Source organism: Brachycentrus maculatus, unplaced genomic scaffold (assembly GCF_059751285.1).
Source record: "Brachycentrus maculatus isolate JH-2025_06_01 unplaced genomic scaffold, ASM5975128v1 h1tg000081l, whole genome shotgun sequence".
Classification (NCBI taxonomy): Eukaryota; Metazoa; Arthropoda; class Insecta; order Trichoptera; family Brachycentridae; genus Brachycentrus; species Brachycentrus maculatus.
This window is the reverse complement of record NW_028280835.1, coordinates 59,125-75,701: the sequence shown is the minus strand read 5'-3', so window position 1 is coordinate 75,701 and position 16,577 is coordinate 59,125. Positions and strand designations below refer to the sequence as shown.

The 16,577-nt window shown below is 32.5% G+C and overlaps 1 protein-coding gene across 2 annotated transcripts in view; it reads left to right on the top strand.

Annotated features, from left to right (window-relative positions):
- The first annotated feature begins 1,012 nt into the window (after positions 1-1,012).
- The window catches only part of LOC148310947 (solute carrier family 35 member F3-like), a 28,402-nt gene continuing 12,837 nt past the window's right edge, over positions 1,013-16,577 (top strand). The window contains exons 1-11 of one of the 2 annotated variants that reach the window (XM_088257398.1): positions 1,013-1,399; positions 2,769-2,896; positions 4,610-4,774; positions 5,415-5,580; positions 5,699-5,877; positions 6,343-6,471; positions 6,863-7,052; positions 7,539-7,628; positions 8,139-8,268; positions 10,292-10,321; positions 14,117-14,350. In XM_088257398.1, coding sequence (XP_088113524.1) covers positions 1,261-1,399; positions 2,769-2,896; positions 4,610-4,774; positions 5,415-5,580; positions 5,699-5,877; positions 6,343-6,471; positions 6,863-7,052; positions 7,539-7,628; positions 8,139-8,268; positions 10,292-10,321; positions 14,117-14,177 — 1,407 coding nt within the window. In that variant the 5' untranslated portion in view covers positions 1,013-1,260 and the 3' untranslated portion in view covers positions 14,178-14,350. Of the gene's footprint in view, positions 1,400-2,768; positions 2,897-4,609; positions 4,775-5,414; positions 5,581-5,698; positions 5,878-6,342; positions 6,472-6,862; positions 7,053-7,538; positions 7,629-8,138; positions 8,269-10,291; positions 10,322-14,116; positions 14,351-16,577 lie in introns of those variants that run through there. The other variant, XM_088257397.1, reaches the window with a different exon arrangement.

The following is a 16,577-nucleotide window of genomic DNA, read 5'->3' as shown; positions in this document are numbered from 1 at the left end:
CAATAGCAGTATCACAATTAATAATAAGAAAATTGAAGCTGTTGAAGAATAAAACTATCTGTATCTCGTACATAAGATCAAATAAGAGAAGGAAAATCAGACAGCAGCTACACCCAGAAAAAAATGGACTAGATTGGGCAGCTTTTGGAAAACCCAATCATGTCTTTGAATAATGTTATTTCCAAATCTAAAAAAAAAAGTACTCAAAACATTTATCCTCCCTGTGCTTACGTATGGTCTGGAAACTATTGCCTTAACAGCGGGGACCATACGTAAATTAAAATGTGGACAGCGGTCTATGAAGAGACAAATCCTAGGTTTAAGTCTGAGAAATAATATTAGAAACGAAGAAATCAGACGCCGGACAAAGGTTGTCGATGTAAAAGAGCGTGTTGCCAAACTAAAGGTGGAGACTAATCGGAGCATTTCGTCGTAACGTAACAACACGTTACGATGCGAGCATTCAGGCAGTCAGTACACCGAGCCGAGTGCTCCATCCATAGTTTCGGATGCTCGGTGATGCTCGCTGCGAGCGATGTTACGACGTTATGTTACGATGAAATGCTCCGGTCAGTCTCCACCTTAATATGGCAATGGGCGGGTAATGTTGCGAGACAAGGAATGGACAGATGGACATAAAAAGTTTTGCAGTGGAGACCGTGGGACACGAAAAGGGGAATAGACTGGCCTAAAAAAAATGGTAACATTGTCCCCATTGCGGGTTGAAAAAGCTCAATCTAGAGAAGTTTAGAAAGAAATAGAAGAGGTCTACATCCTGTTTTTTTTAAAGTAAATTTCTTATAAGTTTGCTAATATTTAAAAAAAATAAACGTTGCGATTGTGTTGAAATCGAATGATTTATTACATTATTTGAATATTTTACGTGGGTATTGAATAAATATATGGGTAGGTACCGTATCGATTATTTTGCAGCAATCTCTATTGTGTCCTAAATAGCGACTAACCATAGAAAAATTCTTTAAAATTTTATCTCTTGTAAATGAGTAAAAAAAGTACGAAACGAACATCGGAAAATTTTGACAGATAGATGATTTCTCGTATTTTACCCCTTTTATCAGTGTTACAATTTATTACTGATCTAGTTTAGATTTGTAAATGAAATGTCGTTCTATACTGTCATAAAATTGTTAAAAATAATGTAAACTGGACATAACGTTTTGCCTTCATGCATTCATTAATATCGTAAAGTGTTTGCATTATGGTTCTTTTTTCTGTCATTAAATATATATATTCTTAAAAATGACGCGAGATGGTGATATTCCAACTATTTTTAATCCTAAACGAGTGAGAGCACCGTCGGTAGTCGTCACCAGCGATTCGGATGGCAGAATAAATGGACCTTTTGCAAATATTGCTCAAATACATCACGCAGATTCAGGTAAAATTTATGCATATAATACGTTTAATCCTAAAATACGTTTTTCCATTAATACTATATCACCGTTTGATTCTCATTTTTTACAAGAAATGTAATGGACACTGTCGAATCATCACTATTTGAGAATATATATTTTAAGTAATATAATTTAAAATTTTCACAATACTGGAATTTCTAAACAAGTGTGTCGTTTGAGAAGTCTTAATTTGGATACTAAATTGTTTTTCACTAATTGTGCAATCCAACTAGCAAGTTGTCAAAGCAAATGCGATTTCTGTGAATTGACCAATGAAATTAGATTGTATCTCAGGCCGTTTCCAATTTGTCTAACTTCACTAGTCAGTTGTATCCTTGAAGTTGAATGAGTCCATAATTTATTATTCATGGATATTTTTTACAGGTTCATAAACAATACGGTGAATTTGTTTAACCAAAAATTTATGTTCAATATTGCTACGTCAAAGCATAAGAAGCAATAATGTTAGTTTGTGATGGTTTAAATGTGTAAACGCATTATTGTAGAGTTGAATTTTAGTACACAACCATAATACACGATTTACACACAGCGACGGTTTGATAGTCCCAAGAATTAACAATAAATATGGGAGTCGAATACTGCAATATATCGTTCCAAACATTTTTAATTTGTTGCCGACGGATGTTAGAGGTTAAAATAAAATATGGAACAAAGGCAAAATAAAGGAATGGTTGAATGATCAAGAGTTAATTTTATGAAAATTTTAAAATGTTTATATTCTTAATTTTTCTCTCTTTTTTGTGTGTATATAAGGTTAAAATCGTTAAAAATGATAAAAAATGTATTAAAAAAGAACTCCATCGACAAGACACACAAGGTGGCTTGGTGGGTCTCTGCAATTTTTTTTTGTTTTAAATGTGTTTAAAATTGTGATTTAAATAAATGTATACAATTTATATTAATAGAAAATAAAAAAAAATCATGCATTATCAATAACATTAAGAAAAGTGTGTTGAGATGGTTTGAACATGTGGAACGTATGAGTAAGGAAAGAACGGTTAAACAAATTTATGAGGCAAATGTAGTTGGAAAAAGAAGATGAGGAAGACCGAGGAAAACTTGGCACAATCAGGTATGTCAAATACTTGTATGCGGCCAGGTCAGGAGTCGAAATAATCGTCGGGTATGTATGAGGAGATGCATGAATGTAGAAGAGGCAAAGAATGTTCACAAAGACAGGGTGGTATGGCATTCTATTCTGCCTACCTCTGTGGGGAAGCGGCATTTGCCCGCAAGGCATAAAACATTAAAATGATAAATTATCCATTTGAGATAAAAGTATGAAGAGAATCTCACATGAAGTTTTTATTTTATATTGTATTTTTGTCATAGTTGCGAGTAGCCAACATGATGCGAGCGAGTGTCAGACCGATGTGCCCGACCAATCCGGTGGAAATGGCGGAATCCGGCATCAGTTCCAGCTATGCAGGAAGTCGTGCTGTTCAGAACTGGCTCAGAAAGTAAGTATTTCTTTACTAGCATATCGCTCACTCCTTTCAAGAATGTCATAAATCAAAAATTGTCAATTTTCAGTTGTGCATGTTTTCGGAATGCCCAAAAAATGTACTATGTCCCAGCAAAAGAGGCATATTTTTAACTTAATATTTACCCGCTACAGGCCAGAAAGTGTTGTTTTTGCATTTTGAAAGAAAAGTTATTGTTTAATTATTTTTTTAAGATTATAACTATATATTTTTCAAATGGAGAAAAAACCTTCAGGTTTTACTTAAAAAGATCTGTTGCACAGTCAAAAGTTCAGTAAATGGCATGATATATATTTTTAATACATTGTATTATATTTTTAAACTTTAAAAACTTTCTACTGAAAAATCAAGTTTTTTGATTTATGAGGTTCTTGAAAGGAGTGAGCGATATGAGAAATGTATAAGTAATACCTCCTAAGTAGAGTGAAAACCTGCATATGCAATAAAGATTTGTACACACTCAAAATATACCGTATTTTATGGACTATAAGATGTTGCCTTTGTAGTGTAATGGTCAACACGCTCGGCTACCGTACTTTAGGTCCCGGGTTTGATTTCCAGGGGGGGTCAAATATATATCAGTGATTTTTCACTCTAGTATTTATTCAATATTACCCTGGACTGGTACCTGAAGCGGAGGGATGATCAACTTTTCTTCATGTGCTAACGAATAAGATAACACTGCATTTATATGATGCCCTGCCCTATGCACTATCGGGTGCGGATAAGGGTTTGAAATGAAAATTAAGGTACTAAGGACTACAAGACATACCTTTATTTTTAAGCAATTTTTAAATAAAATTACATTTCTACTAGGTACCGTAGAACGGGGCTACTTGAACTTTGATGTATTACTTGAGCCCAGTACAAACAAAAATATTTAAATCTGTATTTGGTCTAATATTGTGACAATAAGTGTCACCAATGTCGATACATTCATTATTGTAGACCAAATACAGATCTAAATATTTTTTTTTGTACTGGGCTCAAGTAACACATCAAAGTTCAAGTAGCCCCGGTACTTTAATTATTAAATTGCAAGTCAGACTAAAAGAATATCTTAGTTTATAAAACTTAACTGGCCTTTAAAATCCTCTGTGATGGGGAGGGGGGGTATTCGCCTAAAAAAACATCACTTTACACAATTGTAGGGTGTTTTTACACGCTACAAATGCACGTGTCCTGTTGTGTGGTGGACTACATTTTTTATTGTACGATTCCCATCACTACAATATTGCCAGATAGAGATAGGTTTCCCGAGCTATCGAATATATGGCCTTTTTTATTTTTTCTGAGTATAAGACGCACCTAAATTTTGGAGGCAAATTTTATGAAAAAAAATTATAGTCCGTAAAATACCGTAAATATCTACAATGCGATAATTTGTACTAATATAAATGCATTATATATTAAATATTAAAAATAAACACTGATTTTTGAGTCCACCAAATTGCATTTAATTATTTAAAACACATAAAATTTGTGACAATTGTTTAGCCTTTTTATGGTATTTTAAACCTGAAAATGACACAAATTTGATTTTTATGTGTTTTTAATAATTAAATACAATTAAGTAGACTCAAAATATCAATGTTTGATTTTAATATTCAATTTGTAAATTAAAATGGAGTTCTGCAAATTAAACGCTGAATCTATAAATAATATATGCATCATGTTTGTCATTTTCAGATGTACTTTGGTATATGTGTGACTGTTTTGCTGACGGCCTCATGGGTGGGGTCCACTCACTGCATTAAATATTTGTACTTACGGCTTATAACATCTCGCAGTCTGGGGATTCCTGAGAATAAGAATCAGTCTGTATACAACAGTAATCCACATCCGCTGCAATATGTGAGTCTACATATAAATAAAATTATAAATACATATATAAAACTTTAATTAAACGATGAATGATAAAGAGAGTGTAAACATTGATCTTGGATCAATAATATAAAAAAAAAAACTAACTAACCATTACGCCGCTTCTCCGCAGGGGTAGGCAGAGAGAATAGAACACCACACAACTCTGTCTTTGCAAACATTCTTCGCCTCTTCCACATTCATGCATCTCCTCATACATAAACGCCGATTGTTACGACTCCTAACCTGACCACTTTCAAGTATTTGGCATACCTTATCGTGCCATGTTTTTCTCGGTCTTCCTCTGCTTCTTTTCCCAATTACATTCGCCTCATCAATTTGTTTTACCGTTCTTTCCCCACTCATTCGCTCTACATGTCCAAACCATCTCAACACACCTATCTTAATTTTATCGGTAATGCTTATCTCAGCTTTGCATTCCTTCCTTATTTCACTATTCGAACATCTATCATACATCGTTTTGTCGCACATTCTTCTGAGAGATGGCATTTTGACTGCATTCAGTGTACTTTCATCCTTCTTTTGCCAACTCCATGTTTCACATCCATACATTAGAGTTAATAATAATATGTAAAAAAATATTAATGAACTTCTAATACTACTTTTACAGAGTCCTTACAATGCACCATTTTTCACTACCTGGTTCTGTACCAACTTCAGTATACTTTTCTTCCCCATCTACGTTATCGGGAGGATGATTAAGAATAGGTGTGATTCTCCGAGTGAAATAATATCGGAGAGCCTTCGAAACTTCCGAGATAAGGGATTTACTGCAGGTAGGACTTCAATATATTTATCATCAGACTGCGCAATTTTAACAAATAAATGTTGATAAAATGAGAATTCCAAATACACTGTAAAGAATTTTTTTTTATTGAAAATGTCTCTTTTCAGCACGTTTCTTGACAAGATGCAGTCTATTCTGTCTGTTATGGGTAGCCACTAATTACATGTACTTGCATTCGCTGCGCATTCTCCTGGCTACAGATGCTATGGCTCTATTTGCAACAAATGTCTCCTGCGTCTATATGCTCTCCTGGGTAATCCTTCATGAACAATTTGTGGGTGTAAGGGTGAGTTTTAAAATTTTTTATCAATTTAATATTATAGATCTAATCTATCGATTTAATATTATATAATAGATCGGAGCATTTCGTCGTAACGTAAGAACACGTTACGATGCGAGCATTCAGGCAGTCAGTACACCGAGCCGAGCGCTCCATCCATAGTTTCGGATGCTCGGTGATGCTCGCCGCAAGCGATGTTATGACGTTATGTTACGACGAAATGCTCCGGTCAGTCTCCACCTTAAGGAGCGACATTTTGCATAACAAGTTGCAGAGAAAGAGCGTCTCTTTTACACGACATTCTCTTGTGAGCTGGGATTTCCGTGCCAGTCGGAACAAAAAATATTTCGCTTAACTAGTAAGATTCTGGAACAAATTAAGCTCTTTATGACAGGTTTCACTGTACCACTATTTCTTTATTGGTATTTACTAAGTAAACCTTTGATAAAAAACTATTATTTTCATCTACAGATTGTTGCCGTTATCTTGTGTGACACCGGCATAGCATTGTTAGCGTATATGGATGGTATCACCAGCAGTCCCACTCTCGGCGGGGTAGTCATGGCAACATCAGCAGCTGCGGGGTATGCAGTTTATAAGGTAACATTTTAAACTAAAAAGTTTCGAAATAATGTACTCATTTTTCAAAATATTTTTTTTAAGGTAGCTATCCACACTTTATGTGGTAAAATGATGCAGAGTTTGCGAATTGTGTAAAGTTGTAGGCCATATGACAGGTTACATTTTTAAGCACAATTCTTTTCTCATGTTGCCGTAAAGAGAGAACATTCACTAAATAATTCTGCTTCTTTCCCTAACCGTTAAAATATTTAGAATTTTGTTAAGTAGATAGTGTTTTAGTATTAATCAGTCTTGATAAAGGAGCGGTTAGCTTCGAAACCGGTAGACATTATAATTAAGTTATAATAAAATATTTATAGTGATTTTAAAACAAAGTTACATTTTAATTATAAATTTGTATTTGTTTCAGGTCCTTTTCCGGAAGGTTATTGGAGATGCAACTTACGGTCAGGTGTCTCTTTTCTTCTCTATCATGGGACTGCTGAACGCTTGGCTAATGTGGCCGCTTTGTCTCACCTTGTACCTCACCGGAGTGGAGACCCTGTCGTGGGAGAGGCTCTCTTGGCCTATTTTACTGGCAGCCAGTGGAATGTTTCTCGGTAACAAGTGCCCGTTTTTTAATGACAGGGTTGCATAAATTTCCTTTACAAAGAAACGTACTATAAAATGCTTAAAATGTACTATAAAAATATCAAATCTCAAAGTAATCACATTATACCTGGAATTTCTCAGCTTAAATGTACTATAAAAATATCAAATCTGAAAGTAATCACGGTATACCAGGAATTTCACAGTTTAAGTGATCAATTTACACACGTGTAACATTCACCAATTCTACCCATGATTGACAATTACACTACTCTAATTCTTGGAATTTCTAATTATATTGATTAATTTCGAAACAACCTGTTTGAATCAACTAGAATTTCACTTGAGACATCTTTGATGAGATGAGAAAAGCTTTTTTTTTATTGAGCAGAAACTCTTTCATTTGCATGTAATTTTTTCATAGGTTTCTGATATTTAAATTGACAGTATAATTTCATACTTCTAGATTTCTGATATTTAAATTGATTTTTTTACAGCTTTTAATTTGCTCAGTCATTTTGGTAAAGCAGTAACCTACGATCTATTCATCACCCTGGGCCTTATCACAGCTGTTCCTGTATCGGCAGGTAAAATACCCTTTAAAGTTTGAAAAAAAAAATGAGTGGGAAAGTATTTTTCCACTGAGTATATTATATGTTATATTTAATCCTTCATTTTTTTGTTGTTCATATACTTTTAAGAGTTTTTGTTTCAACTGAAAAAGTAGGCTAATTTTCAGTAGAGTATCTAAAAAGACTTGTATATTGCTGTGATTTATAAAGCTCAAGTTTTTACATATTTTTGAAGCAGAAATGTGGATATTCTCGTCTACTGATTGCTTTTACTTTTATATATATGTAATGTGTTTTAATATCCTTATTTGCGATGGATAAATCGGTCAACAATGATAACAATAATATTGGAATTTCACAATTTATTAACTTACTTATTTCATGTAATAAAATACTGTTATGTGAAATGTATTTTTAATTTAATTTTCTAGTACAATTTATTTAATTCCATTTTGAACATACATATCTATCTGCCTGTGTTTTAATGTTTTATTGATCCTCTGATATTAATTTATATATTTCTAGCATTGGATGTGGTATTATATGGTGCTAATTTCGCCGGCATGAAGCTGGCAGGGATAATTCTCATAGCTGTTGGATTTTTCTTGGTCATGTTCCCGGAAAATTGGCCAGATTATATCACAAGACTGCTTAGGTAAGTTTTTCCTAGCAATAATAAATATCGCAAATCATAGAACAAATGAAGTACACACATTTTCAAAAGTACTTATTTTATTTTATCAATGTCCTCCTCGTTTATTCTGCAGATTCCCACAAGTATCTTTGAGGGCTCAGTTAATATATTTTTATTTATAAATATTAAATTGCATTTTTGTCATGCTTATGAGTAATAGCTCCCAACTCGCGCCCGAGAATTGTCTTCAGCATGTGGGGCTATCTATGAGTGCGCATGTGACTGAACATGCCAATTTTGAACATAATAATTGGAGCATACACTGCTCACTCCGTGTCCTCGTCACTTCTGTTGTGCCGGTAGCCGCGCGCAGAGACCTCGTGAACACCGTTTACGGTGCTTCTCTATCCATCTCTGTCTCTAGCCAGCGACTCCCAGTCATCATCAATCCCCGCCAACCTTATTGTGGTGTTCAGTTGATCCTTGTACCTCCTGTTGAGGGCAGTAGCCCTCTTTGCTTTCGTCTTCCTTCGAGAAGCTCACCAAACAAAATAGCTTTGGGCAGGCGCGAGTCACCCATACGAATGATATGCCCCACCAATCTGAGCTGAGCCCTCGCTATAGACACTGTGTCAGGACTATAGACAACGAATGCCCATGAATAATATGTATTTCAATTGTTTATAATTTTAATATGTAGAAATATACTACTACATTCACACAAATCTCCCGAGTTTTGTCCCATATCATGTGTTATCAGCCCATGTTGTATATAATAGCCTAGTTTGAATATTTAGATCCACGTGAGTTGTGTAAACTGCACAGAATATTATGTAGAGTTGGTATATGCTCATTAAAAACAATAATTTTGGATTACATTATCTGATCTTTTTATGACGCCTCAATCCACAACATACTCTCCTATTTGTTGAAATTCAGAATGTCGAAAATTGTTTCGTTTTGAGATTTTGAAGATCTTATTATCGACGCAAAATGCGGCTTTAATATCTGCAAAAAACATTCATACTTCGTCATATTCTACTTTCCAAAAGCTCAAATAATTTATTCATAAATTTATATTGAAAACGTTTTAAATTTGTTTTTCAAAAGTTATGAATCATTTTCTTTTTGTAATGTCTTTCGGCTTTATTGAATTATTTAAACTTACGAGTTTATGGTATTTCTTAACATATTACATATCAGACATGCATCATAAAAGTTCCCTTTATCTGTTTATTGTACACAAAATGATGGTTTATATTACTAGAGTTGGTTGATTTTTTCTAATAACACGATGATGATCAGTTTTGTATACTACAAACTGATATTCTGACCCACTTGTCATTAGGATTGGATTGTTTTAAAAAAAAAAAAAAGAATTCTTGAATTTATCACAGCATCCAAAATTCCATTAGATTGAAAAATATTTTATTCTTAATTAATGATGTCTGTTGGTTCAAAATATTAAATCTTCATTTTCGCCAATTGCTTTGAAATTTTAACACATTGCTTTTGAATAAGCGCATGCTTTTGGATATATCTGTGACAGGTGTTTTTACCGGGTTAAAATGGCTTTTTTGACCGCTTATGGTGGACAGCATGCTTCTTGATAGCTGCTGTCACATAGCATTAAATTTTTTTTTCAACTATATAGTTGTTTCATGGACTTTTCATCGGTCCAAAAGCGTTGTGAAATTATTCATATTAGAAATGTGTGCGTGATTTATCTTTTTTTTCTTTTCCATTTAACCAGACTTAATCAACTACAATCTAGCACTGGTCTACCTACAATCATGCTTGAGTAGATACAATTTTAAGATGCATTTTTTATTATTGCTCAATTTTGGATGGTGTGAGTGCAACTTTGACAAAAGAAATTGTTTGACAATGTGTTTGCATGACGTGCATTGACCCTAGATTGTCAGTTCCCGGAATATCCCAGCTCTAGTAATGTTCATCATCCCTTTGACATGAACCATACAACACTAACATTATTTCTATTCTCGTTTATTTTCAACTCCATTCTGAAAATAAATTGTTCCAGAAATATCATCATGTTGAGCCACAGTGCAAGGTGAGATAACATTGAACATATTTCGGTTATGATTGTTTGTAAATTCAATGTTTAAATGGCTCAAAATTTAACATATTTTAAAACCAAAATTAATACAAATACTTTTATTGTGATTATTTTACAGTAGTTTTTCTTTTAAAAAATGCAGTTAAAACAATTGAATAAATAAAATATAATATTCAGTGATATACAAAATCAATTGTTCAACTACAGTAATTTCTTGTCAACAAAATTGCTACTTATCCGAAGGTTCTCATTTTTCAATTTGATAATATTGACTAAAGTAAATTTAAAAATAAAGACTAATGTTTTAATTTTTTAGTAATTTAGAAAAAAAGCTACTTAATTATAAAAATATTATGCATATTACCAAGTTAAACAATAGATTGATTCATACCTTTTCCTTACTCTCTGTTTTAATTTTCTTTGAAAAAAAAAAAAAATGATAAACTATTTATGGCCATTGTTTGTGCCACCACAGAAAATTTTTTTTTTAAAGGTAGTGTGGTATTTCAGACAGTAGAAGCATATAAACAGCGCATAATTGTGAATCTTTCAACATTATATTTGCAATGATTAGACGATTTTTATCTATGGTATAGAAAAATGTAACAAAAAAACCATGGGAAGTATTTGGGAAAGTCTATTTTATTCAATATGTATTGAAGTGAATAAATTTAACATTTTAAAAACTAAGTCACAAAATAGCAAATTCAAAGAAAGTGCTGTTTTATTGTGAATGAAAATATATATCTTTTATTTTTAATGATGTTTCTGATGATGCGAGCATCGAATGTTAGGGATCTGGGCGTTAGATTTGTGAGCACCCTGACATTTCACGATCACATAGAGGCAGTCAGTGGTAACGCATTGAAAATGCTAGGATTTGTTCTGCGTACTGCCAGGGTTTTCGAAAATACCCGCGTGCTGAGAACTCTTTATAACTCCTTGGTGCGAAGTAGACTCGAGAGTGGCTCGATGATTTGGGGGCCACACGAGCTTAAGTACTCTCTTATGGTAGAGAAAGTCCAAAAGAAGTTTTTGAGTTATCTCTACATGAGAGAGTACGGCTATTATCCTTGGCTCTACCCGACCCAGTTTCTCCAGGGTATGCTTGGCTACATTAGTTTAGAGACTAGAAGGAATGCGTATTTGATTACGCATTTTTATCGATTGTTGCGCGGTATGATCGATAATCCTGAAATTATCCGAAACATTGGTCTGTATGTTCCCGATAGTTACCTAAGACAGCGTCGACATAGATTGTTTCACATTCCTATACACAGGACCAATCTGCCGATGGTTATGCCTGTAGGAAGAGCTACCGCTATGTTGAACAATATCACATTGGATATTGATCTGTTCCATGTGTCCGAAGGAGTTTTCCGAAGCGGGATTCTTCTACACCTTTAAGTCTTCTTGCTTACTTTTAATGTATACGCCTTGAATATTGTTTGTTATGTATATATTATTTTTTTGTTGAATAAATTGAAAATTGAAAATTGATATTGAAATGTCGAAAGCAATGTTTAACAGGAGATTACTGCATTTGAAATTGTACAGTGACTATATACTCGTACTATACTCTTTTCAAAATCCTGATATTGAAATATTGATGTGTATATTGATGACAAAATAATTATTTCTTTTATTATTACAGTTAATAATTTAGAAAACTAATGTGATTACATCGGAAGGCCTTTTATTTTTTTGTATCATTGTCAAGCATGAACATATAATTTAACTTTTTTATTTTTAGTTTTCATTAAAACACATAATAAAACTACTAGTTTTGTTGGTATATGTGTACAGTAATACCCTGATTAATGCTAGGAATTCATTCCTATGGACAAAGTGCTAATTCGAAATGGGATAATTTTAGAGCATAGTAAAAGAGGGTTATCTACAGTTTTGGGTTATTTTTTATTCTCTTATCTTACTATTGATGAGAAAAAAAATTAAATAACATTTCACGCAGAAATTAATTGTATTGATAGCATTAGATACTATTTCATTACTATGTAATCAAAAATTTCACACTAAATCGATTTGGGATTGGGAGGAATTTTAGGTCTATAATAAATTATTGCATTTTGTAGTTTTTTTTAGATTCTGAAATAAATCATAATTTGTCTAAATTAAATGTGTTGTTATAATTCCGTGTTAAAATAAAAAAAGTGTAAATTTAACACTTGGGATAGAACCACTTTTTATTAAAATTTGGAACAGTTAGTGGTTTTTAGAGTTAAAACATACAATTAAAGTCTTAGTAATCATTAAACAGGATTTTACTGCATTTTAATTTTAGATAGATTTATTACTGATCAAAAACATATCATTATTAAATATAACACATTTATTCACTTGTTATTTAACGTTACTTTCTTCCTGATCATTGATTTTAAATCACATTTTAAGGCATTTGTAATAAAACAAAAATAATATGTTTACATGGTTTGATTAAAACATGGATTATTTCGAAGGATTGAAATTATATATTATGTAAAACTAAATACATAATTAAATGCTCAAAAGGGTTAATTTTTAAAAATGTCAAATATTTTTGTCATTGGATTATTATAAAATGTATTAACGGCTACATATTTTTACTGTAATTTTAGTAAAAATAAATTCTTCCTCTAATAAGTTTTTCAATAGCAAAAAGGTATTTTTATTTTTCAAAACTAGTAATTTTATACAGATAACTTGAAAAATAATATGAAATATCTACTTATTTTAGTAGATTGATATCAGTCACTCTTAAGAGACACCAAATAGGGCCCGTTTGATCCGCAGTTTTATAATAAACACTTATACATTTTGAACACTTGCAAAGCCAGCATTCATACACCCATAAATACATTGAAAACTTTAATGAAATAAATCAAACACAGATTTTGAGTTTACATAATGTTTTATTTTTTTCTTAACCAATGTTGACTGAATGTCTGCATAACAACCTATTTGAAAATTTACGCGGTAATTAAAATTTATTTTATTTACCTATACATCAGTTTATACTGAGTGAAAAATCTGTAGTAAGCTAGATTATTAATAACGTAAATTTTAAGTCATATTAGTTTTGTTTTTTTTTTTTTTAATAAAATGATTAATTTGATATATAATGTTCTGATGTTTATAATAATTGGGGTTGTTTTAACAGCATCATAACCTCTACGGAAAATAGTGCTTTGGGGTCTCCTATCTGCACTACCCTTGCCAACGGTCGCTAACCCTACCCCAAGGTTAAAAATATAAAATAAAAATAAGAGGAAAAAACTACTAAATTTTCCAGTATGGGGAAGAAATGTTTCTACCTTGAACTTAGTACACTTTTAAAAGTCTCTCTTTTTCTATTCTACTTTATTGACTAAAATAAATTCAAGCTAAATTGTCGAAGGTTAATTTTTTTAAACAATATAAGCATCATGATGTCCCTAGAAGCGTGAGGCCCCGAGCAACTACCTGGTGTTTGGATAGTAGTCATTGAAATGATAACATTTTAAATTCTGTGTTTGATATATCTTTATCGAGTTTGTAATTTAATGAGAATTCTATGAAATAAACACCATGTCAGTCAACATAAATACATTTTAAACACAAACAAATCACGTACGAGATTTCTAGATATCATTTTGTTACTCGTAGAGCTTGCTTTATCATGTTTTAGTTGCCCGCTTAGTCGTTTTTAGTTTTGTGTTTTGATTTGGCCTTGTTAGATTGCGGTGATGCTTTGTCCTGTTCACTGACCAGTACCGTTTTTCCCCCAACCATTGGTCGCCTTGGATTTGCAAGGCCGGCGTTCTTTCACCACCGAGACATACATCTGCCCGCTCAGGATCCATTCCCAAGCTAGTTTAGTTCCGCCACACCTCGTCACCAGTAAGTAATCATAAAGTTGTATCGTCTTTGCTACTGCAATATCTGTAATATCAAAATATCGTGTATTTATCATACTCTGGAAACTGGTTTCTGTTGACTCTTATCCTTCATTTAGTGGCGTGACTCATTGTGAACTTCTGTCAACTTCCATCTTTACTGCAGATGATGTACCGACCGCAATCTTTTGGCAGGAGATGAACTATTTCGTAATGTGACATTCAGCTTGTATTCTCAAAATGTGAACTGTTTCTGGATTATCAATATGAATCCAGAAAGTAGAATTTTTTTCTTCTCATCTTCAAACCCTTATCCGCACTCCAATGGTGCATAGGGCACTGCATATAAATGCAGTGTTATCTTGATCGTTTACACATGAAGGAAAGGTGATCAGCCCTCCGCTTCAGGTACACCAGTCCAGGGTAATATCGAATAAGTATTAGAGTAAAAAAATTACTGATATTTGTTTGACCCCCCCTGGGAATCGAACCCGGGACCTCCAGAAAGGTAGCCGAGCGTGCTGACCATTACACTATGGAGGCGGACAAACAAGAATTTTCTAGTTTATATATTTTTTATGTAACGTCAAGATTTAATCAACAGATCTCGGACTGGCCTGTTCAATATCTATGATCATACTGAGCATCTATGCGTTTCTTTAATTTAGTCTTGTGCTTAGGTTTAAGCATCTCCCTGCGACCAAATGAAGGTTAAATAATTATATTTTTATAAATTTTATCAATATGGGTAGAATAATGTTACGATCTTATTAATATTCCAACTTTGGATAAGGGTTGCCCTAATCTTTTATCTTAAACTTCGTTAATAACCTTATTTAAAAAAAAATACATTTGAAAATAATATGAAAACAAAAAAAAACTAGTATCGCCTGTATATTTTATAAGACATTATAAATGACAATAAATATTCTAAAGTCAATTATTTTTATATTACAATATTGCAGCCGGATCAATAATGTCTAACTCTTTAAATATTTGTATAGCACAAATAGGAAATGTTACCAATGTCATATTGTCATATTTATTATGTACATCAAATTGATAAATTTTAAATATACCACAATATGATGGTTATATTCATTAATAAACAGGAATGGGAAATGATACAGGTATGCAGTTTTTTTTATTTTTATCATTAAGTATAAAAATTCAAAAGTATGTGACATGTTTATGAGTGACCCATGCGAGAATCGCCAAGCGAGTGATGATTTTGACAAGCCAGAATTGTTTCATGCATTTTTTTTTTAAATATCTAAATCTGTCACAATACAAAGATGTATCTTTAAATTTACTAGTTTTAAAAATTTATAAACCTATCGGCGCACAAGTTCTTGCAAACTTATTTATATCTGAGGAGTAAGTTTTTTAAAATTATTAAATGTTAAAAATATTAAATTGTGATATAAACACAGTGGATCTTAGTACTTTTTAAATCGTCAGTGTAGCCAAGACTGATTGATATTTTATCAAAATTTTCATTGTGGTTATTACAGGTAATTGTATAAAAACTTAAGAATTTTCATATATTGCTACAAGTAGTAAAGCCTAAAAATATTGGTTTTAATATTTTCGGAAGGAAATTTAATTCAAGTTTTAAAATTTCACCGGGACATCAATTATGCCCTTAAAAATTGTCACTTATTGTAACGTTTGATAATTATGTAGTACTAATCAATATAGAAATTTGCCCATAGATGTTGTTAATTTTTTTTTAATGTATCAAAATACAGCGCCTTAAACTAAAAGTTCCTTGACTTCAGTGCATACGCACATACATTATTTTGTGCGAAACAATGTTGTCATTTAAAGGTATGTGAAGCTAGCAAGGTAAATTTACTTTGTGCTTTTAACACCGATACACAGTAGCCTGGCAAGGAGAGGACTGCGTTTGTAGTGCGAGTAGGGTTCCCTTAAACTCTCGATATTGTAGCTCTTTACAATAATTAACATTTTTTATATGTTGATTTGATTTACAGGCAGACCTCAACTTTCGCACATTCGATTTTTACACAATTCGCTATTTCGCACATTTAAAAAAATCTTTTTTGGAAATTATTTCCCTTTTACACTATGAAATGCATATGAACCAGGTCTGTACTGTGAAAAGTGTTTCGTACATTCTGAATTATAACATGGAACAGAATAACAATATTGGAAACGCATGGGCTGAAATAAAAGAGTAAAAAATGAAAGGTTCATGGAAACAACTATGCCCACAAGTGATGGGTGATTTCATAAATTCTGATGAAACTCCAGAAACCATCACACTTGAAATAGTTAAGCTAATGAACGAAGTAAACCTGGACGTTAACAGTGAATATTTTCAGATGATTAAATATTTTTCTAAACCCTTGACT